This window comes from Eleutherodactylus coqui, chromosome 8 (assembly GCF_035609145.1).
Source record: "Eleutherodactylus coqui strain aEleCoq1 chromosome 8, aEleCoq1.hap1, whole genome shotgun sequence".
Taxonomy (NCBI): domain Eukaryota; kingdom Metazoa; phylum Chordata; class Amphibia; order Anura; family Eleutherodactylidae; genus Eleutherodactylus; species Eleutherodactylus coqui.
Genome location: NC_089844.1, coordinates 23260523 through 23285333, shown reverse-complemented (window position 1 = coordinate 23285333; position 24811 = coordinate 23260523). Strand labels below are relative to the sequence as shown.

General features: G+C 48.3%; 1 protein-coding gene across 7 annotated transcripts in view; it reads left to right on the top strand.

Moving 5' to 3' along the window:
• The window catches only part of KALRN (kalirin RhoGEF kinase), a 282007-nt gene that overhangs the window by 249279 nt on the left and 7917 nt on the right, over positions 1–24811 (top strand). For 4 of the 7 annotated variants that reach the window (XM_066575303.1, XM_066575306.1, XM_066575307.1 and 1 more), the window contains 7 exons: positions 66–158; positions 248–298; positions 723–800; positions 1318–1503; positions 2981–3152; positions 5117–5355; positions 8802–9739. In XM_066575303.1, the coding sequence (XP_066431400.1) occupies positions 66–158; positions 248–298; positions 723–800; positions 1318–1503; positions 2981–3152; positions 5117–5355; positions 8802–9053 (1071 nt within the window). In that variant the 3' untranslated portion in view covers positions 9054–9739. Of the gene's footprint in view, positions 1–65; positions 159–247; positions 299–722; positions 801–1317; positions 1504–2980; positions 3153–5116; positions 5356–6086; positions 6744–8711; positions 9740–12841; positions 12942–19346; positions 19407–22427; positions 22456–24811 lie in introns of those variants that run through there. The other 3 variants (XM_066575309.1, XM_066575305.1, XM_066575304.1) reach the window with 3 other exon arrangements.

Here is a 24811-nt window from a genome sequence, read left to right as displayed (position 1 = left end):
ATACGGTTGGGATCCGTTTTTAAGGATAACGGGATATTATAATTGGTTTCTTTTTTTTTTGGCAGGAAGTGAAACAAGAAATAAACCAGCGGTTCACAATCAGCGACTTCCTCATTAAACCGATCCAGCGGATCACCAAGTACCAGCTGCTGCTGAAGGTAATCTCCGGTCCTTGTCATAGGAGCGTCTTGTCGATGCTCTCCGGAGGCTGCAGTCTTCATCTTCATCATCGTCTTCTCTGTTTCAGGACTTTCTGAAGTTCAGCCAGAAGGCCGGTCTGGAGTGCGCAGAGATCGAGGTTGGTCTTGGGAGGAGGAGGGGGGGGGGGGGATGCATGGCTGACTGGAAGCTGAGAGTATTACCCGCTGGGCACGATGTGTCACCCTCTTTTAATCCATTGTCTGTAATCGGGCATCTTGAGAAAAGTCATTCTTGGAGCTTTGGCTGAAAATCCCTGTGAAATAAGAATCATGGAGTCTATTGACAGCCCCCCATTGCAAATGCCCCCCAGTAGATCCCCTCCCCAGATGCAGCATTGCTTATCATTTGTAGTCGCTTTGCCCTCCCAGGACTCCATTATCTCGTGGTGGAACTACAGCCCTGATCGTCCTCAGTGTACTGGTTTATGAATAGAATGAAAGAGTGAAGACTGACACACAGGTGGAGCCGTCAGAGAGGGACATGCAACTCCTGCTAACTGATGATTTAATCTCTTTCTGCAGAAAGCCGTGGAGTTAATGTGCCTTGTACCGAAACGCTGCAACGACATGATGAACCTGGGGAGGCTTCAGGGATTCGAGGTGAGACTCCTGATCTCTGCTTGGAATAGCAGGTTGTATAAATATTAGCGCCCCATAAATCCAGTAGTTGTCAGTATCGTGTGATGCTCGGTGAAGTCATCTCTGTCATCGCTGGGTCATTACGGACATGGTGCTTTCCGTATACTAGTTCCTGGTGAGAACCGGCTGGACGGGTTTATTTTGAGGCAGCGGGCTCACATTCCGTACGCAGTCAGGCAAATGCGCATTTATTGTGTGGCGTTATTCTTCATAGTTGTCTGCGATTATCCACATCCTCTCGCTACTATGAGGTGTGAAGCATAATCAGATTGTGTAGTTTTGATTTTCGCTTTCTTCACTTCCCAAGATGACACTAAAATGGCTAAGACAAGTAGCTCCCCCTGCTGGTGGCTGCAGGGATTACCGAGATTTTCCCATCCTGCCAATGTCTTGCTCTCATTGGGGGATATACCGCAGCGCTGTGTATAATACCTGCATGTGTGTATACTGTTTATAATGCCGCTCTTCTCATCTCCAGGGTAAACTGACCGCCCAGGGCAAACTCCTCCAGCAGGACACGTTCTTCGTCATTGAGCAAGAATCTGGTCTCCAGTCTCGACCCAAGGAGAGAAGAGTTTTCCTGTTTGAGCAGATTGTCATCTTCAGTGAACTTCTCCGGAAAGGTTCCTCCACTCCGGGATACATGTTTAAAAGAGGCATCAAGGTGAGGAACAGAATATCTACCCATGGAGTCATAAAGCCTCTCCCGCAGGGTCATAGAGCTCCCCGTGGGTGGAGGGGTCGTAAAGCCCCTCTTGATTGTGTCATAGAACTTTCCCCTGGGGATTGTAGATCTTCCCCTTCATAGAGCACCTTCCCATTTTGTCACTAAGTTTTCCCTAGAAGGGTTGCAGAACTCTGGCCCAGAAGTCAGCGAGCAACTCTCTGTGGGGCGTAGCGCTCCAGTTCTCCAGGGGGTCCCCATAGCGCTCCAGTTCTCCAGAGGGTCCCAGTAGCGCTCCAGTTCTCCAGGGGCTCCCAGTAGCGCTCCAGCTCTCCAGGGGGTCCCCGAAGCGCTCCAGCTCTCCAGGGGTTCCCATAGCGCTCCCGCTCTCCAGGGGGTTCCCGTAGCACTCCTGCTCTCCAGGGGGTTCCCCTTAGCACTCCAGCTCTCCAGGGAGGTCCCCGTAGCACTCCAGCTCTCCAAGGAGGTCCCCGTAGCACTCCAGCTCTCCAGGGAGGTCCCCGTAGCACTCCAGCTCTCCGCGGGGGTCCCCGTAGCACTCCAGCTCTCCGCGGGGGTCCCCGTAGCACTCCAGCTCTCCGCGGGGGTCCCCGTAGCACTCCAGCTCTCCGCGGGGGTCCCTGTAGCACTCCAGCTCTCCGCGGGGGTCCCCGTAGCACTCCAGCTCTCCGCGGGGGTCCCTGTAGCACTCCAGCTCTCCGCGGGGGTCCCCGTAGCACTCCAGCTCTCCGCGAGGGTCCCCTTACCACTCCAGCTCTCCGCGGGGGTCCCCTTAGCACTCCAGCTCTCCGCGGGGGTCCCCGTAGCACTCCAGCTCTCCGCAGGGGTCCCCGTAGCACTCCAGCTCTCCGCGGGGGTCCCCGTAGCACTCCAGCTCTCCGCGGGGGTCCCCGTAGCACTCCAGCTCTCCGCGGGGGTCCCCGTAGCACTCCAGCTCTCCGCGGGGGTCCCCGTAGCACTCCAGCTCTCCGCGAGGGTCCCCGTAGCACTCCAGCTCTCCGCGGAGGTCCCCGTAGCACTCCAGCTCTCCGCGGAGGTCCCCGTAGCACTCCACCTCTCCGCAGGGGTCCCCGTAGCACTCCAGCTCTCCGCGGAGGTCCCCGTAGCACTCCAGCTCTCCGCGGAGGTCCCCGTAGCACTCCACCTCTCCGCAGGGGTCCCCGTAGCACTCCAGCTCTCCGCGGAGGTCCCCGTAGCACTCCACCTCTCCGCAGGGGTCCCCGTAGCACTCCAGCTCTCCGCAGAGGTCCCCGTAGCACTCCAGCTCTCCGCGGAGGTCCCCCGTAGCACTCCAGCTCTCTGCGGAGGTCTCCGTAGCACTCCAGCTCTCTGCGGAGGTCTCCGTAGCACTCCTTCCCAGGAAGGTGTCATAGACTTGGGCTTTATTGTTTGTTGCCCGCCGCACATCCTCTTGTGCTCTCACGGACGCAGCATCACCTTGTTTCTCCTCTTCTAGATGAATTACCTCATCTTGGAAGAAAACATTGACAACGATCCCTGTAAGTTCGCTCTAATGAGCAGGGAGACCTCAGAGAGGGTCATTCTCCAGGCCGCCAACGCTGAAATCAAGCAGGCCTGGGTGCAGGACATCAGCCAAGTACTGGAGACCCAGAGAGATTTCCTCAACGGTGAGTGGGACGCAGGAGGGGTCAGTGATGTACCTCGGCGGGGCGAGGGCACGGACTAGTTATGGGCTGTAGAATTAGATCGGGTTTATGGCCAGACGTCACGTCTGCAATGATTGTTCTTTCTTTATTATTAACTTCGGGTTTTTTTTCTGGACTATTTTTTTTGCAGTTTCTAATGATTTTCAATTTAGCAAATATTTGTGGCCTTTTATAAGCCATAATGGGATGTTTCTGGACCCCGCAGTCTCGGCACATCCACCAAGCTCACTCTGTGCAATGACGGGACCGTGTTAAATAACGGCAGCTCCGAGGACTCTCTTCGGTTTTCAGAAGCCGTTTATGGGATGGGGGAGGGGCTACTGATCCGCTCCGCACAGCTGATAACTCTCCATGGTAAACAAGTGGACCTCCTGGAGTTTATTGCAGTGTAGCGCCCCAACACCCAGGAATGTGAGTTAGTACAGAAAGTTCTGAGAGCCGACGACCTCTAGTTCTGATGCCACACCGCAGGGTCTGGGTGATGACTAGTATGGTCGCCATAGCCTCTTCCTTGGTTGTCACTCATCTTTCCCCAACTTCAGCCTCTTTATGCATTACAGGAACAGGGAATGTACTAGACGGACTGATCTCTGTGCCAGCCGGGATGGGAGCTGTAATGGCAGCCATATTTGCTCTGCAGTATCATTAGGGGTTAATGTGACTGCATTATGAATGTGTTAATTGCTGCTTTTCCTCTCGTCTTGTCACTGTCCTGTTAACTCTTGTGCTTCTCTTCCTCTCATGGCTGCGCCCGTCCCCTTCTCCCAGTAAGTCGCTCTCTTCATACTAACATGTTACTGAGCGTGTGGCGTGTGAATGAAGACGTGTGCCTGCCGGTAGTCGCTATAAATCGCCTGCTCACTCACCTGTACAATGCCGCTTACTCGCTGCGTTCCTACCACCTTAATATTGCGACCCGCCTGTTCACTGCCTGCGCCGCTCATAGGGTCCGGAGTCTCCTACTGAACCTTGTTGGTCTCGTATGGCAGCCGTAGTGTTAAAAGGACGATCCGACTCACGTTAATCCCTTTGTGTTATGAAAAAATCTGCTACTTTGGATTTCAATTTCTTAGAATTTTCTAGATCCTCTGCTTGCTGTCAGTTATGGAAAACAAAGCTGGGGGGCTGCTACATTGTGTCAGTGTAAGTAAGAGCGATCAGCCAAGAGACCACAACAGGACAGAGATGTGTGCTGCTGTTGTGTTTAGCTCACAGATAATTACCTACACTGACACACTGTGACAAACCCTCAGCTGTGTGAGAAGAATTAGGTCATTCATGGCAGAATCTCTCTCTCCAGGTAAACAGCTAGTTGTTTCTATTCACTGACTGCAAGCAATGTCTGCATATGGAAATGTTCTTGTTTGTATCAAAAAACCTATCATCATCTAAAACTTCTCACAGCTGAAGGTTTGTTACACTGTATGGAGGCTAGGCAGTCATCTATGAGATAAACATCCTGCACTGTGATACATTGTAACAAACTGTCAGGACAGAAGCGAGATTTGTGCTGCTCCATAGATCATTGTCTACACTGATACACTGTGACAAACACCTGTGAGATGTATGCCGGGCTGTTAGGGTCGTTTCAGTTCCTCACCATGTTTATGATCTCTGCTTACTGTCAGTGAATAGGAACATTCATAGTTTACCTGTTGATGACATCTAACTGACAGAGCTGTAGAGCTTGTTACAGTGTATCGGTTCTCTTTCCTCTGCACATGTGCTGGACATGATCAGGGCAGGTCCTCACCAGATGGACCTAAAACTAGAAAACCTCGTTCTGCTTTCTGCCCCGTTGATGTTAGCGCCCTCTCCTGGTGTTCCGGCACCTAGAGACTCATTGTCACCACTACAGATATTTCCTGCGACCGTTCTGGTGATCACATGACCTGACTCCGCTTTCCTCTCTGTACCGCGTGCAGCACTGCAATCACCGATAGAATACCAGCGCAAGGAAAGTAACGCAGCCATGAACAAGCCACAGATGAGCCGGGCGCCCACCCCCAGCAACAGACCCCTCTCCACCACGCCCATGGGCTCCGAAAAATGTGTCAATCTACCCCACCGGAATCCATCATTACCGCAAAGGAAAATACCTACCTCCAACGGCAGCCCGGGTTATGATCTGTACCAGACGGCAGACAAGTACGACTCCTGCCAGGTAATGCATTAGCCTCTTGTGAGGGACCGCTAACAGGGAGATGTATATTACACATCATGTCAGGGTAGGGAGAAAGCGGCGTCTGCGGGGATTAGTCACCCGGGGAAGATATCTGACAGCACACATAAATGGTCAACTATACACAGTCACATGATCCCCATTGCTCACATTGGGGGCCGCTACAGTACTGTTTAAGTTTTGACAACCCTTTCATGGCTTTTTATGTTTTATAGTTGGGGCACAAATTTTTTGAGACTGACAGAAATTTGGGTTTTCACTCAGATGTTTCCATGGTTTCTATGGAAGTAGAATTATAAACATTTCAGAAGTTTTTTAAACTTTTATTGATAAATACATCAAGTTTAGATAAAGACCGCATGCACACGGCTGGTTCGGATGCCGGTCAGTGCCGGCTGTCGCACCGACGCACATGCGCGGGGCAGGGAATGACGCATCGGTGATGAACCGGATCCGTGGCGATTTTGAAATTGATATTTGAGAATCGCCGCGGGACGGACGTCTTTCATTGCAAGTCTCGCACAAAAATAGAGCACGCTGCGATTCTTCCTCCTTGAGCAGAAATCTCAAGTGATGGCTACTGGTGTGCATGGAAGAATCATTTCACATTGCATGCTAAGGACGGACATTACTGCGGAATTCAGAACAAAAATACGTCCGTGTGTATTAGGCCTAAAACTGAATATTTACTGTGTTGATCCTTCTTTTCAAAGACTTCTGCACTTCGCCCCGGCAGGATGGATGTCAGCTTCTGGGCCAAATCCTGACTGATGGCAACCCATTCCTTCTAGTGCTTGGAGTTTATTACAATTTCTGATTTTTTTGTCCACCCGCTTTTTGAGGACTGACCGCAGGTTCTCAATGGGATTGAGATCTGGGGAGTTTCCCAGCCACGGACCCAACATTTCAATGTTTTGTTCAAAGAGCCACTTAGTTATCACTTTTGCCTCGTGACATGGAGCTCCATTCATGCTGGATTAAGCATTGTTCATCACCAGATTGCTCCTGGATGCTTGGGAGAAGTTCCTCCATTCTTTCTTCATGGCAGTGGTCTTAGGCCCACTCCTCTGGATGAAAAGTAACCCCACACATGAATGGTCTCAGGATGCCTTACTGTTGGAATGACACAGGACTCATGGCAGCGCTCACCTTCTCTTCTTTGGACAGTCTTTTTTCGAGATGTCCCAAACAGTCTTGAGGGGGCTTCATCAGAGACATTACTGTGCAAGGATTGCTCTGCAGAGGACTGGGGGAAAGTTATTTTCTCTGATGAAGCCCCCTAATATCCAGCATGCCACGGCGAATTGCAGAAGTCTTGAAAAAAAAGTGTCAACACTGTAAATATGGAGTCATTGCCTAAACTTGATGTATTTGTCAATAAAAGCTTAAAAACTTCTGAGGTGCTTATAACTGTTCTCCAGTAACCATAGAAACATCTAAGTAAAAGATCTAAAAACAATGAAGAAACAAACTTTGTGAAAACCAAAATTTGTGCCCGTCTAAAATCTTTTGGCCACGACTGTACGTTGTAGGTTCATATTGAAGACATGAAGAACATATATGGAATTACATAGTAAACAAAAAAGTGTTAAACACACCAGAAGGTTTTAGATTCTTCACTGTCGCCCCGTTTGCTTTGATGACGGCTCTGCACACTCTTTGCATTCTCTCCGTCACCTGGAATGGTTTACCAACAGTCTTGTAGGAGTTTCCAGAGCTCTTGAACACTTATTGGCTGCTTTTTCTTCACTCTGTGGTTCATCTCATCCCAAACCATCTTAATTGGGTTTAGGTCGTGTGGTTGAGGAGGCCATGACATCTGAGGCAGCACCCCATCATTCTCCTTCCATAGCCCAGAGGAGTGTTGGGGGTCATTGTCCAATTGAAAAATACATGTTCATCCCACTAAGTGCAAACCAGATGGGATGTCGTGTCGCTGCAGAATGCTGTGGTAGCCATACTGGTTAGTCTTAGTCTTCCCTCCATACCATCACACCCCCTCCATGCTTCACGTGGAGAAATCAACCGCTCACCTTTTCTGCATCTTACAAACACATGGTGGTTGGAACCAAAAATCTCACATTTTGGCTCATCAGACCAAAGTACAGATTTCTTCTGGTCCAATGCCCATTCCTTGTGTTTCTTGGCCCAAGTAGGTCTCTACTTCCTGTTGATGTTCCTCAGTGGTGGCTTCTTTACAACAATCCACCATAAGCCCTGATTCTTGCAGTCTCCTCTGAACAGTTGATGATGAGTTGTGTACCTGATCTCCGTGACGCAGTTATATGGGCTGTAATCCGAGGTGCCGTGATTTGTGGTTTCTGAGGCTGATGACTTTAATGAACTTCTCTGCAGCAGAGGTAACACATTAAGGGCACTATTACATGAATACTGGTAATGCTCAGGTAATAGCGCTAAATGCCAGGCTGCGTCCTTACTTGTAGTTTATTTACAGCCTGGCAATTGTCGGGAAAACACGGGATTTATCAGCAGTTGCTAGCGCTCATATAATAGCACCCTAAGAAGGCAAAAAAATCCGCAAATTAACTGTTGAGAAGGTCTACCTCCTAATTGAAAACCATCCCAGGTGACTACCTCATGAAGCTGATGGAGAGAATACCCAGAGCGTGCAAGCCTATCATAGAAGCACAATTGGGAGACTGAGAATAATCTAAAATACTCACGTATTCTGCTTTCTTCTTTTTTTAATACTTGATTCCATATGTGTTCTTGTCTGTAATATTAGTCTACAATGTAAAAAAATTAGAAAAACCCTGGAATGAAAAGGTGTGTCCAAACGTTTGACTGGTACTGTACCTCCTGTGACTCCTTTATAATGATAGCAGCTAATTCAGTCAAACATGCGGGTTATTTCATTAAAGGCTTTTTTTTCCAGGACTAGAAAATAGGGTCTTCAGTTTTTCCAGAAACAGCGCCACATCTCTTCATAGGCCATGTCTGGTATTGCAGTTCATCTCTATCTGCTTGAGTACTGAACAATACTCGTAGACGGATGTGCTGCTGTTTCTGGAAAAACTGAAAACCCTTTTTATTTTTTTATTTTTTTTTTTAAAGCTTCATTTTAAAGGGAGATCTAGTAGGTGGACACCATATGTCGGCAGCGCTGCTTATCTCCCAAGCATACAAGAATCAGACAGGTTACATCCATTCCAGTCTTGGGGGCAGTTAAGCTTTTCCTGTACAGACTAGATTGATGCAAGTATCCACTGAGAGGTGGAGATCTAATGTGTACATGTAGGAGCCATGATACTTATTGTTACATTGTTGCAGTCTGTAACCATTGCTGTGTGCTGATATAAAGTAACTTGTCCCTTCAGGAGGAGGATGGCAATTGACATACCTGCAGGAGAACTTTGCCCTTTCCACAAGATTAACCCCTCCCCTTCTTTCCTGATCCACCCCTGCAGAACGAGCTGGCCGGGTGTAACGGGACAACCTCCATGGCTGTTATCCAAGATTACTATGCACTGAAGGAGAATGAGATCTGCGTCTACCAAGGGGAAATTGTACAAGTCCTGGCCGTCAACCAGCAGAACATGTTCCTGGTCTACCGGCCGTCCAACGATCAGTCGCCGGCAGCTGAAGGCTGGATCCCTGGCTCCATTTTGGGGCACATTACTAAACCTTCTGCTGACAGTAACGACAGAGGCATCAAGTAAGTGCTGACCGGGCGCAGTGTGTGGATTAGAGGGATTTTCTGCTGGTTGTTTTCACAGTTTTGGAAGAAGAGTTGAATGTGGAGCCTGCGGCGCAGCCGGCGTCGTGCAGAACGCTCCTTATTTTTATTTCTTTTTATATTTTATTTTATTTTTTTGTTAATAATTGTACAGAAACCGCTAAACGGTAAAGACGAGTTCTGTATAGATGATGCTGCTTCCTCGTACAGAGCGCGGAACGCCCCCCCGGACTGGACTATGTGCCATGTTACCATACTGTATGATAAAACTCTGGGACTGAGCCAGGCTCCTCAACGAGGAGATTTATTCTGTTGTCTGTGGCAATTTCTATGTACAGCTGTCATTTTTTTCCGTTTTCTTTGGACTTTTATTTTCTGTTCATTTTAATATATATGTTCACGGTAAAACCTGTAAGATATTTTGTTTTGCGCGACCCTCCCCTCCCCCCCAGTACATTCCTGTATAAAGTATTTTGCACTATTTAAAAAAAAGAGAAAAGAGAGAAAAAAAAGAACCTCAGTCCTATCGATGACGTCAGATCGTGCAATATAATGCTAGTCGCAATGTTCATCATTGTACCTGTATTGTAACTAATTTTAAATGTACTATTTTAAATATGTAAAATAAATTTTCACCAGGACGGCCGTCTCCTCGGCGCCAGGCACTTATGTTTTTGTTTTTTATTTTTATTTATTTATTTAATTTTTTTTTCATTTGGTGATTTTTCTGGTGTTCTAATGTTAGTTTATTAACCAGCATGGGTAGGAGGTTCTTGGGGTCAGAGGGCAAAATGGAGCTCCTGGGTCCCAATCTAAAGTCTGTATGAGGGCCATTTACACTACTGGGACCCAGGAGCACCTGCAGCATATGCACCCTCCATGGCTCTGGGATGTTCTGTAACTTAAAGGGGTAGTACCACAATTACAAGTCCTGTGGATAGGGAATAACTTGCTAATAGGTGGGGTTTCACCCACTGATACCCCTGCAAATCTCAGGAACGGGACCCCCATGTCCCCCTCTGCCTGTCACTGCAGTCGCTTTTGCCCCGCAGTGAAGTCATTGTGAATGAAGCGCTGCCGAGGGCGTATGATCGGCACTCCATTCATTGCAATAGGGCTGATGGTAATAGCCAAGCCTCTCAGCTGTATCCACAGTCCCATTGAAAGTGAATGAAGCATTAGTTTGCTGTATGACCAGCTCTCCATCCAGACTCCTCCACACTGCGGGGGCTGCAGTAGTCCCACAATGACCGGCACAGCGGGACATGGGAGTCTCATACTCGAGATCGCGGGGGTCTCAGTAGTGAGACTCCCATGATTCTCAAGTTATCCCTGACCCTGCGCATAAGGGATAACTTGTAATTGTGGCACAACCCCTTTAAACTCAGGTTATAGCCGCAACAAGAAATGTTATTCCCACATGTTGTACTTGTGTTCTAAAGGGTCTTCCAGGATTATGTAATTATACCTGTATCCCCTATGCATCCATAATGAGCAACACCCCTGCAGAGCTGGACCCACCTCCAGGATCAACATTCAGTGACCTTAATGCAGTCCATTCTCTGATATTTCTATAATCCTGGACATCCCCTTTAAATCTGAAAGTTCTAGATAACGTGGGACATCATCTATCATAGATGAGACTTTGGCGTTGTATCTTTGTATGAAGCCCCAACAGCACATGCCAGCCATTCTAATCCTGGGAACCATCACCTCCTGATCTATGATGATATGATCTTGCCTCACTGCTGATTCACAATCACTTTGTACAGATTTATGATTTCCTGTGCAGATATAACACTGAAGTTCTACGTGTTTTTGAGCACATGAGATGCTTTGTGCATGGTGTTTGCACTAACCGTTCTCCGGGGGCCACACCGATAAACACAACCGGAGCCCCAAGTAACGCCCGGCTGATGTGCAGAACATGGATGGAGCTCTTAGTGAGGATGGGGCGAGATGGTGAGGTTAGATATGTGGGGATAATTCATAAAAGGCAAGATGATAAAGATCTCAACCAAATGGGAGATATGATGATCTAGAACTCATGAAGAGAGTTGAAGGTGTATTACTTGCAGGGAGAAATGATGAAGATCTAGTACTTAAGGGGAGAGTTATAAAGGTCTAGAACTCATTGGACAGATGATAAGGATCTAGGAGACATGGGGAGAGATGATCTTGAAGACTTTGGATGAGGCTCTAAAACTCATGGTGGAGATATGTTTGGGTTGTAGAAGATGTGGCCAAAACAATAAGATTATTGAAGATGGAGAAAAGTGGGGCGTGCAAAGAAAGAACTGGGTGACATGCGTGATATGAAGTTCTTGAACATGAGGTAAAAGATGATGTTCTAGAACACATGAGATGAGGAGGTAAAAAGGAATAGGTGGTAGAATACATTGGATGATGATGATCTAGAACATGAGGTATAGATTGTGGGATTCTAGAACACGAGGAAAAAAATACTGGGTTTTAAAACAAACTAAGGTTCTAAAACAAGAACACACAGTCTGATGCTCCGAACAGCTTGTATGTGCTGATGAGATGACAGTAGGTGGTTCTGAAAAACAAAAGGAAGAGGTTCTAGATTATGTGTTAATGTTCTAGAACACAGAAGTGCCTAGGTTCAGGAACATGAATAAACCATTAAAACATTCTAAAGCAGCTGGTATGCAACAATGAGGTTAGAGGATGAGGTTCTAGAATTCTTGAGATTGTGAAGTTCTAGAACATGATGAACATGAGATGGGGTTCTAGAACACAAGACATGGTCATATTATTGGCTCCTCCCACTGATTGCAATAGGGTGAACAATTCACTCATCTCCGGTTATAGGAGTTTCATGTAACACACAAGGCCAGCAACAACCAGTCATACATCAACCCAAAACACGTCACGGCCCATGTGTGTGACCTCGGGGACAGTGATACTGGTTAGCACTGTGACCTCGGGGGCAGTGATACTGGTTAGCACTGTGACCTCGGGGGCAGTGATACTGGTTAGCACTGTGACCTCGGGGGCAGTGATACTGGTTAGCACTGTGACCTCGGGGGCAGTGATACTGGTTAGCACTGTGACCTCGGGGGCAGTGATACTGGTTAGCACTGTGACCTCGGGGGCAGTGATACTGGTTAGCACGGTGACCTCTGGGGCAGTGATACTGGTTAGCACTGTGACCTCGGGGGCAGTGATACTGGTTAGCACTGTGACCTCGGGGGCAGTGATACTGGTTAGCACTGTGACCTCGGGGGCAGTGATACTGGTTAGCACTGTGACCTCGGGGGCAGTGATGCTGGTTAGCACTGTGACCTCGGGGGCAGTGATGCTGGCTAGCACTGTGACCTCGGGGGCAGTGATGCTGGCTAGCACTGTGACCTCGGGGGCAGTGATGCTGGCTAGCACTGTGACCTCGGGGGCAGTGATGCTGGCTAGCACTGTGACCTCGGGGGCAGTGATGGTGGTATTCTCTGATTTACATGTGGTTGGTTGCTGACTCTGTATAACTTGCTAACTCTGTATAATTTGCTCTTGTTTTATATTGATTGCTTGTATTACTTTATATGATGGCATTCTGACTCTGTAACAGATATGCTTGGTATCAGATGCGAGTACAGAGTCACGTCCGCGCCTCATGACTGTCCATCTAACTTGCATGATGTGTGTTTGAAATGTTTTCTGAGCTTCTTATTAGGATCCTGCCCTGTGTGGACGGCGCCCTGTCGCTCTCATTTCAGTTCTGCAATTTGATTGGTTCGTTTTTTGGTACAACAGGAAGTCATGTTCTTGGCACACGCTGCGCATGAGAAAACGAGACGGCAAGGAGGCAAACGGCCAGTGTAAAACCATGGAGGGTCTGGGCAACAAGGTGAAAGTGAGTAAGGAGCTGGACCCAGCGGGTCAATTCACCACATCCCGCTCCTCCTGCAGGAAGCAGGTTTTATGCCATTTCTGTTTTTCATTTCTGCAGGACTTTGCATGGCGCTCATTTATATCGCACTTTGTACAGTTCTATTATTTACCTTGCATATGAGCGGTCACTGCATGTTGATTGGTGTGTGAGGGCTCCAGGCATCAGGGGTTAACAGGCGGAGTCTCCAGTGAACCTTACAAGGGATTAGATATGATCACAAACTATGTGTGAGGTATCTGACAGTAGGTGTGGACTGAAAGGGGCCAATGAGGAGGAGGTGAAACCTGGACCTGATCCCGCCCCCGCGGAGCACTATCCTACATAGTGAGGCAGCAGATGTCCTACTGATACATCTTCACACTGTCCCCTGTCTCAGTCTCATCCCTTTCTCGTGTTCCCACTAGTGGCAGCTCAGTTTTATTGTCTTCTGTTACTTTGTTCCAGATGTCGTATTTCTACACATGTAAACAATGTGTCCATTGTACAAATTTCCCAGGATTCCATTGGTTGCCCATGGCATGTGCTTCAGTGTGAGTGCAGCTGTGGACTGGATGCATGGACGCTGCTCCTACATGTCCTAGCTTCTGCCACCACATTCCCCAATGTCAATGTGTCCTGTAATGTATCAGTCATCACCCCTTCCCCCATTGTGTCTTAGGACCATGCATGTCAGAAATCTGCTGCTGCTCCTGAGTCCTTGTGTACGTACAGTACTTATCCCGAGTTACATCCTGTATTATACTCCAGAGCTGCACTCACTGTTCTGCTGGTGGAGTCACTGTGTACATACATTACTTATCCTGTACTTATCCAGAGTTACATCCTGTATTATACTCTAGAGCTGCACTCACTATTCTGCTGGTAGAGTCACTGTTTAGATACATTACTTATCCTGTACTTATCCCGAGTTACATCGTGTATTATACTGCAGAGCTGCACTCACTATTCTGCTAGTGGAGTCACTGTATATATACATTGCTTATCGTGTACTGATCCGGAGTTAAGCCCCATTTACACACAACGATTATCGCTCAAAAGCCATTGTTTGAGGGATAATCGTTGTGTGTAAATGCTCCCATCTTTCACTCTTCGGCTAAACAATGATTTTTAGGTGAACATAAAATCCATCATTGAGCGAGAGAGCTGATAGTAGGGAACACAGGCTGTGTTCTCCACAGGGAGCGCTGATAACATTGTATTCGGCTTGCAGCCCCATGGCAAAATAAAGGAACTGTATACAGAGAACAGACCACCTGCTGTTCTCTGCATACAGCTGTGGAGGCTAATTTACATGCAAATGAAGGTAATAAGCTGCTAATAGGCAATAGTGCCTAGTTAGCAGCTTATGCAAAATGATCGCTCAAATCGTCATTCTCCCTATGACAAATTTTGAGCGATCATCTTTGTGTGTAAATGAGCCTTTACATCCTGTATTATACTCCAGAGCTTCACTCACTATTCTGCTGGTGGAGTCACTGTGTACATACATTACTTATCCTGTATTGACCCTGAGTTACATCCTGTATTATACTCCAGAGCTGCACTCACTATTCTGCTGGTGGAGCCTATTGTGCTGCAGAGCTGTGCTCACTATTCTGCTGATGTGTCACTGTGTGTGTACATTACTTACCCTATACTGATCCTAAAGGCCTTTTTACACACAAAGATAATCCCTCAAACTGCCGAAACCTTGAAAGATTTAGCTATGGTTTTGCCTAAAATTACATGCACAGACAATCACTCCATTTCCCTCATTAGCTAAGTAAACTCAGTAGCAGCCCTAGGATGTGCTTAAGGCCCATTTACACGCAAAGACAATTTTTCAAACGATTGGAAGATTGACAGTTTTAGCGATCGTTTTGCATAAACTGCTAGTGGACACTAATGTCCATTAGCAGTTTATTACTTTCATGTGCATGTAAATGATCCTCCAGCAGCTGTTTACAAATCCCAGCTTGTGGTTTGGACTTTGCACTCAGCTGCATTGTCTTAGCATAGGCTGTTGCGGGCTGTCAGCTGAATACAATGTAATCAGTTGCTCCCGTGGAGAAGACAGTGTGCTGTGCCTGCTATCTCTCTCCAGCTGAACAATGAATTTTAAGCTCACCTAAAAGTCATCCTTCAGCCGAAGAGTGAAAGATAGCTGTTCATGGAATAAGCCTTGTATTCTGACATTACCGGTCTGCGCCGACTTATGCAGGAGAAGCTTTCTGGTTCTTAACTTCTGTTTTACTGTTTATTTGTGGGTAACATCATATTTTGTCAAATTAAATATTAATTTCACAATTTCTCTTTTTTTTTCTTTTTGTGAAATATGAGTTCTTCACACAGAGGTTGCATGAACTGCCCTGACGAGTTCTGTTATGTTTGGGGTGAATACACTCCTCAGAGGGACAGAAAGAACATCACTGACTCTGTAAAGCAAGCATATCTTGTATATTTTGGGATTCATCTTGGGGACCAAGATAAGTCTTGGGCTCCTCAAAAAACTTGTGTGGAGGGTCTATGAAAAGTTTAAACTTTGGAGTACCCACGGTATGGAGAGAGCCACGAAATCACCATGGCGACTGTTGTGTTTGTGTTGTGAATGTAAAAGGCATCAACAGGTACAAGAAACATAAGTGGAAGTATCCTAATTAGGAGTCAGCAAGGCGACCTGTGCCACACAGCCAAGATGATCCAGTGCCAGTATTTACCACACTTCCTAAACTTTCATCGTCAGGAGTTGAAGACTTGCAGGACTGCGAATGTAACATTACTGAATATGAAGCCCGTGTTTCTACACCTCAGCAGAAATCAGTGACTTAAAGGGGTTGTCCCGTGCCGAAACGGGGTGTTTTTTTTTCAATAGCCCCCCCCCGTTCGGCGCGAGACAAACCCGATGCAGGGGTTTAAAAAAAAAAATCGGATAGTACTTACCTGAATCCCCGCGCTCCGGTGACTTCTTACTTACCTTGCGAAGATGACCGCCGGGATCTTCACCCACGGTGGACCGCAGGTCTTCTCCCATGGTGCACCGTGGGCTCTGTGCGTTCCATTGCCGATTCCAGCCTCCTGATTGGCTGGAATCGGCACACGTGATGGGGCGGAGCTACGAGGAGCAGCTCTCCGGCACGAGCGGCCCCATTCAGAAGGAAGAAGACCGGACTGCGCAAGCGCGTCTAATCGGGCGATTAGACGCTGAAATTAGACGGCACCATGGAGACGGGGACGCTAGCAACGGAACAGGTAAGTGAATAACTTCTGTATGGCTCATAATTAAAGGGGTTGTCCCGCGCCGAAACGGGCGCGAGACAACCCCGATGCAGGGACTGAAAAAAAGAACAGCACAGCGCTTACCTTAATCCCCGCGCTCCGGTGACTTCTATACTTACCGGTGAAGATGGCCGCCGGGATCCTCTACCTCCGTGGACCGCAGCTCTTCTGTGCGGTCCATTGCCGATTCCAGCCTCCTGATTGGCTGGAATCGGCATGTGACGGGGCGGAGCTACACGGAGCCCCATAGAGAACAGCAGAAGACCCGGACTGCGCAAGCGCGGCTAATTTGGCCATCGGAGGGCGAAAATTAGTCGGCTCCATGGGAACGAGGACGCTAGCAACGGAGCAGGTAAGTAAAAAACTTTTTATAACTTCTGTATGGCTCATAATTAATGCACAATGTACATTACAAAGTGCATTAATATGGCCATACAGAAGTGCTGAACCCCACTTGCTTTCGCGGGACAACCCCTTTAATACAAGACCTCAGTCTGTCTAAGCAAGCATCTGGTCTTCCAGAGTATCGACCAGAAGACTGGCGACTCTTTGTAGAGAAGCCCATGCTATTACACAATGGTAATCACTGTGCATCTATCCCACTTGTTGATTTGAAGATGGTCAACTTCCTACTTGGGCAGTAAAGTGGATACACAAGGTACCCATGCTTCATCTAGTAGGAGAAGCAAGATCATTGGAAAAAGGGGACATAGCCTTCAAGGGAAAATATGACAGTCCGTGCAGCGAGCATCATAAACGAGCCTTTGGTTGATAGGGAAAAAAATCATTCTCCCCGCTTCATATAAAGCTAGGCCTCATGAAGCAATATAGGGCCTTGGACAAAAAGTGTAATTGCTTCAAGTACATTTGCAAATCCTTCCCTGGACTCAGTAGTAAAAAACTGAAAGCAGGAGTCTTCAATGGTCCTGAAATTCGAAAGCTCATCAACGATTCCAATTTTTAGTAAAGTCATGACTGACCGAAGCATCTGCCTGGTGTGGTTTTGTCTCTGCTGTAAGGAACTTCTTGGGGAACCATAAAGCACACAACCATGAAGAATTGATTCACAACACGCTCACAAACTTCCATGTTTCCTGTTTATTATTTACTTTCGTCACGGCCGCGCTCTCCTCTATGGGAGCGCCGGCTGCAAAGGAAAAGCGAGCAGCCGGGCCGCTTCAAAGCCGCTGCGGCTTTTTCCGCGGCGGTTCTCCCGGCGGAAATCTCGCGGTTTTTGCTGCGGCCAAACCGCGAGATTTCCGACGGGAATACGCCCCGTGTGAACCCAGCCTAATACTTGTGATGGATTTTGGGCAGACCTGAAATCCATCGTTAAAAAAAAAAATGGATGACTGCTTGCGTTTACATGTAACGTATCACTCATTTTCGGACATTTGAACAAATTTTGAGTGACGATCGTTACATGTAAAAGGACCTTAAGTTAGAGCAGCCTAGTGAGTGCAGCTCTGGAGTATAATACAGGATGTAACTCGGGATCAGTACAGGATAAGTAATGTATGTACACAGTGACTCCACCAGCAGAACAGTGAGTGCAGCTCTGGAGTATAATGCAGGATGTAACTCAGGATCAGTACAGGATAAGTAATGTATGTACACAGTGACTCCACCAGCAGAATAGTGAGTGCAGCTCTGGAGTATAATACAGCATGTAACTCAGGAGCAGTACAGGATAAGTAATGTATGTACACAGTGACTCCACCAGCAGAATAGTGAGTGCAGCTCTGGAGTATAATACAGGATGTAACTCAGGATCAGTACAGGATAAGTAATGTATGTACACAGTGACTCCACCAGCAGAATAGTGAGTGCAGCTCTGGAGTATAATACAGGATGTAACTCGGGATCAGTACAGGATAAGTAATGTATGTACACAGTGACTCCACCAGCAGAATAGTGAGTGCAGCTCTGGAGTATAATACAGAATGTAACTCAGGATCAGTACAGGATAAGTAATGTATGTACACAGTGACTCCACCAGCAGAATAGTGAGTGCAGCTCTGGAGTATAATACAGGATGTAACTCGGGATCCGTACAGGATAAGTAATGTATGTACACAGTGACTCCACCAGCTGAAGGTTTGTTACATTGTATCTGGTATATGCATTTTTTGTGGTAAAGATCCTTGACTCCAGACTGTTACATGTTACCAACACTGATACACTGTAACGAACTCTCAGCTGTGTGAGCAGGACTAGGTCAGGGCAAATGTTCAGTCTCTAGATGTAATCTGTCCAGTCTACATCAATGAATGTGTCCAGTCTACGTCAAGCAGAGGAGTGAGAGATGTAAACACATCTATTAGGCCCTCTTCACACTCGCACGTCTATTTTGTCTCTATTTGCGGAGCTACAAAACCCCAAAATACCAGAACCAAAGGACCCATTTCATCCAGGATTTTAACGGAATTCAGTAACTGAGCCTCCAACGCCGATGGAAGTAAAGCCTAATAGGGAAACGGGGATGTTAAATGATGATATAATGAACCAAGAGGGGGAGGAAGCATAAACTGGCTTCAACCACCCTGAAGGATGGGGGGTCCTTCCTGTGGATCCGACAGCTCATTGAAATATTGAACTTTGCTATGTGGATATATTCAATGGAAGTAACGAAGACCGGATTCAGGCGGCCATATTGTGGGCATATTATATCTTCTGTGTTAAACCTGCAATAACCAGAGCAGCCGCACTGCTAATGACCCAAACATATCACCTAGTCCAAAGAACCGCCGTCCGTCTATTCTACCTGCATTGTGACCGCCTGTTCCTGGCCATAGGGATCTTTTGTCGTATCCGGCATTCTGGATCATTTTGATCTGTGGGAGTATCGTCCATAGCAGCCAATCGGCTTGCTTGTCTCTGGGTAGGATATATAAATGGAGCAGTAAACTAAGGGTCAGTATCTGTTGGTGAGCGTGGCTTCTTCCTCCAGGGATGGTGACGTGAAGATGGCGCCGTTATAACCATATTCACCTACGCTGTGACGTGAAGATGGCGCAGCTCTAACCAGATTTGCTGCCTCTGCGACTTTTTTGCAGATATGTTTGTGTCTTGTTTCTTACTGATCTTTTTCTTGCTTCACTCGGCAAACAGGATCACAACAGCTCTGAGGAGTCCGAGTGCGATGACTTTGACCCCAGCGCTAGTATGGAGGTAGGATCATGGGGGTCAGCCACCATAATGGGGGTAGGAGTCTTATAACTAGCTGCAATGATTAGCGCAGAAGCGGAGACTTAACATGACTAATGGGTGACACCTGTTGCAGCGACGGGGGGGGGGGGGGGGCGGCACAGGTGATGGTGCGGTATTGAGAGGGTGTAATGTGGACCTATGAGTGAAAATGGTTATTGGGGGTCATCGGTGAGCTGTTCAAGACTGGGGCATTCTACATCCACAGAAGATTATCACCCTCTGGTGGCCGGGCCTCAGTGTAGTGTCAGAACTTGGGCCCTCCAGAGGATCCTGAGATGGGTGGAGGAGCTGGAGGAAGGACACACTTGGAGAATCTCCACCCAGAACTTTGCAATTGCCAAATTATTCCACCATTGTTGTTAACATTTTTATCCCGCAGTAGCAGCCATTTTTGTACAGTTAGTAACCATCTCTGTCACTATATCATTTCTTCAGTAACTGTTATAAAGTGACAACTGGCTGCACCACCATATCGGGTATCAAACATGGTGACTGCTGCAAGGTAGAAGCACAACGATATTCAATGTAGTGATATAGGGTGGTAGTTATACCCGAACTGCTCACTGGATGGCAGTGTCCGGGAGGAAGGAGTGACACCAGTGATGAGAGCTCATCTCCTCAGATCCATCACTGACTGCAGCAGGAGCTCCCCCCCCCCCCCCCCCCCCCCCCCCCCCTAATCATCTGCCCCTTATCTCCGATCAGTCACTGACTGCAGCAGGGGCATCCCCCCTCATCTGCCCCTCATCTCAGATCAGTCACCAACTGCAGCAGGGGCCTCTCCCGCTCGTATGCCCCTCATCTCAGATCCGTCACTGACTGCAGCAGAAGCCTCCCCCACTCATCTGCCCCTCATCTCAGATCAGTCATCAACTGCAGCAGGAGCCTCCCCTAATCATCTGCCCCTTATCTCCGATCAGTCACCGACTGCAGCAGGGGCATCCCCCCTCATCTGCCCCTCATCTCAGATCAGTCACCAACTGCAGCAGGGGCATCCTCCACTCATCTGCCCCTCATCTCAGATCAGTCATCACCTGCTGCAGAGGCCTCCCCCAATCATCTGCTTCTCATCTAAAATTGGTCACCGACTGCAGCAGGAGCCTCCCCCACTCATCTGCCCCTCACCTCAATTTGTCACTGACTGCAGCAGGGGCCTCTCTCGCTCATCTGCCCCTCATCTCAGATCAGTCGCTGACTGCAGCAGGAGCTTCCTCTACTCATCTGCCCCTCATCTCAGATTGGTCACTGACTGCAGCAGAAGCGTCCGCCACTCATCTGCCCCTCATCTCAGATCAGTCATCAACTGCAGCAGGGGCCTCCCCTACCCATCTGCCCCTCATCTCAGATCCGTCATCAACTGCAGCAGGAGCATTCCTTACTCATCTGCCCCTCATCTCAGATCAGTCATCAACTGCAGCAGGAGTCTCCCCTACTCATCTGCCCCTCATCTCAGATCGGTCACTGACTGCAACAGAAGCCTCCCCCACTCATCTGCCCCTCATCTCAGATCAGTCACCAACTGCAGCAGGAGCATCCTCCACTCATCTGCCCCTCATCTCAGATCAGTCATCACCTGCTGCAGAGGCCTCCCCCAATCATCTGCTTCTCATCTAAAATTGGTCACCGACTGCAGCAGGAGCCTCCCCCACTCATCTGCCCCTCACCTCAATTTGTCACTGACTGCAGCAGGGGCCTCTCTCGCTCATCTGCCCCTCATCTCAGATCAGTCGCTGACTGCAGCAGGAGCTTCCTCTACTCATCTGCCCCTCATCTCAGATTGGTCACTGACTGCAGCAGAAGCGTCCGCCACTCATCTGCCCCTCATCTCAGATCAGTCATCAACTGCAGCAGGAGCATTCCTTACTCATCTGCCCCTCATCTCAGATCAGTCATCAACTGCAGCAGGAGTCTCCCCTACTCATCTGCCCCTCATCTCAGATCGGTCACTGACTGCAACAGAAGCCTCCCCCACTCATCTGCCCCTCATCTCAGATCAGTCACCAACTGCAGCAGGAGCATCCTCCACTCATCTGCCCCTCATCTCAGATCAGTCATCACCTGCTGCAGAGGCCTCCCCCAATCATCTGCTTCTCATCTAAAATTGGTCACCGACTGCAGCAGGAGCCTCCCCCACTCATCTGCCCCTCACCTCAATTTGTCACTGACTGCAGCAGGGGCCTCTCTCGCTCATCTGCCCCTCATCTCAGATCAGTCGCTGACTGCAGCAGGAGCTTACTCTACTCATCTGCCCCTTATCTCAGATCAGTCATCAACTGCAGCAGGGGCCTCCCCTACCCATCTGCCCCTCATCTCAGATCCGTCATCAACTGCAGCAGGAGCATTCCTTACTCATCTGCCCCTCATCTCAGATCAGTCATCAACTGCAGCAGGAGCCTTCCCTACTCATCTGCCCCTCATCTCAGATCGGTCACTGACTGCAACAGAAGCCTCCCCCACTCATCTGCCCCTCATCTCAGATCCGTCATCAACTGCAGCAGGAGCATTCCTTACTCATCTGCCCCTCATCTCAGATCAGTCATCAACTGCAGCAGGAGCCTTCCCTACTCATCTGCCCCTCATCTCAGATCAGTCACCAACTGCAGCAGGAGCCTCCTCCACTCATCTGCCCCTTATCTCAGATCAGTCACTGACTGCAGCAGGAGCCTCCCCCACTCATCTCCCTCTCATCTGAGATCAGTCACCAACTGCAGCAGGAGCCTCTCCCACTCATCTCCCTCTCATCTCAGATCGGTCACTGACTGCAGCAGGAGCCTCTCCCACTCATCTGCCCCTCATCTCAATTGGTCACTGACTGCAGCAGGAGCCTTCCCCTCCTCTTAAGTCGGCAATTGACTGCTCAGAGTTGATTACATAGCTGGTGGTCCGTAGTCATAGGATTCAGGTGGGTTGTGAAGGCAGTGGTAGGGCATTATTATCATCCTTATAAGGTAACTGAGAAGAGTTTCACTTTCTTTCTTTTAGATCATGAATCCAAACTTCATACAGGAAGGTGAGTGACCGTGACCATTTCCTTTCTTGTATGGATAAGATGACAACTATGGAGATTTAAAGGGGTGTTCATATCTCGGTCAAACAGGTCTGACGTGGGAGAGCACCACTTTGTACGAGGTCGTCGGGGTGCCAGAAACAGCCAAGCTCTGCTGAGTTACGCTGTTTCCGTAGCTTCACAGTTATGGAAATAGTTTACTTCAGCTGAACTTGGCTGTTTGTAGCATACCAGCCACTTGGTAGAGAGCAATGTTCACATCCCGCCATGTTTGGCCAAGTTGGGAACGACCCTTTAAGTGATAATATTGAAACAGATTTACTATTGAGAATTGGGACAGGAAAGTCTGTTCACAACCGTGTTGGAGACTTTGTTCGGAACTTCCATCGCTGAATTCTGCGCTATTTTGCCTTGTAAAATACCAGAAGTTCAGACGGAAACGGAATGAATAGTCAGTGGGGTCCGTTCAGCCGGTGGGTGCAATTTTTTTTGCTTCCATAATGGAGCAGAACCCTTTATATGGTTTGCGCCATATTTATAGTGCTTATAGACCCGTTGCATTTATCGTGCTTATAGACACTTTTAACGACTTGTCTGGCAAAGGGGCGTGGCTTCATGAAAAGTGGTCGTGACCTATATACGATACTGTGTGTCGAAAATTTGCCAAATTTTGGCGCAATTTTTGCACAGATTAAGCCAACTAGTAAGTGGTATAAGGTTAGGGGTCCAGTCTATGTTTATACTGGCTATTAGGCCCAGTTCACACGGGCGTATTTGCACTGAGGGATCCGGAGTGAGCGATCACCTCTGGATCCCGCAACAAAAACTGCCCATAGGACATGCTAAGCAAAACGATTTTCCATGCCAATGAGCGGGGGGAAATCGTAGCACGTACTATTCCAGTGCAAACCTCGCACAGGCTCATACGGATGGCTTCCATTGCAGTCAATGGAAGCCGTTTGCCACACGTCGGATCCGCGTCATGGCCGGCGCAACTCTTTGCACTGCACATGTGCGGTACCGTGCCAGCCTGCACATCCATAGAGCAGCGAGAAGAAGACAGGACAGGTACGCAGGGGCCAATACCGGGGCACAGGGTCAGATTCTCGCAGTCGGAATCCTGCCCGGCCATGTGCATTCGGCCTTAGGCCTCATGCCCACGGGCATGTACAGTGGAATACCGTAGCGGTTTCCACCCATGCCCGCAGTCATGAAGCCAAAAATATCATTATACTCACCTGTTCGAACACTACGAGTCTCCACTCCATCGTGGCCGGATCTTCTCTCTTCTGCCCAGCGAATGTGCTTGGCACACCGGCACAGTGCCGTTCACATGTGCCGTGCACGCTTTTTCCTTTTTAATCTCCTGCTCTCCCCTTGGATTCGCGACACAGCACAATGACAGCTGCGGGTATGCCGCGGTTCCGGATGGCTTCAATGGAAGCATGCTGGGATTCCTTTACGCATGCGGCCCGCAAGTCGGGACAAAAATTACATTTGCATGCATTTTATTTGCCCTGCGGATACTAATGGGCTTTTGGAACTGCGGATCTCCCACGCGGGAGACACGCGGATTTTATGATTAAAATCCGCACGTGGGCATTGGGCCTTAGACAGTATTAGTAAATCTGCCCTATTCTGTCTTCCTGCAGTTACCATTAGAGGGAGCCCATTGTATGAAAAGTCTGCAGTCAGCTCCTAAGCTCCCTCTAGTGGTGGCTGCAGACAGGCAGAATGTCTTTGTGTAACTTTGTGTCTGTGCAGGGCATTAGGAGCTCTGGATTAGGGAAACAAAGGCTTTTCTCAGAATTTTTTCACGTGTGTTGCAGTGCTGCTTATCATACTTTTCCATGCTGCCGTCCTGTTCACATCACCGTGAGAGACACCCGCTCTGTGATTGAACCGGCTGAACCAATGTTATCAATTAACACTGCAAAATCGCACAATTCTCTGTGAGATTTCGTGTGGACAGGGTGCGCATTTGCGCACCGCCATAGACAATTATAGTGCTTTGGATGCGCAAATGAACACAAAAATAGAGCACGATGCAAAAACGCAGAATGTGAGGGAACCTATTAAAACCAATTGGTCCTGTTGTCTGCGGTTTGCGCAAGCGATTTTGACCGTTAAGGGGTTTTCTGGTCCCAAACTATTGATGTCCTTCTGTAGGTCATCAACAGCAGATTACTGCTTGTCCAACACCCCATCAATCGGCTTATGTGAAGGGACTGCGGCTGACCACAAGAGTTGCCTGGTATAGTGGCCCAGTATGGTACTGCAGCTCTCAACCTTGGGATAGGTCATCAATAGTCTTGGACTGGAAAGTCCCTTTAAAAAAATGACCTGATGATAAAAGGGG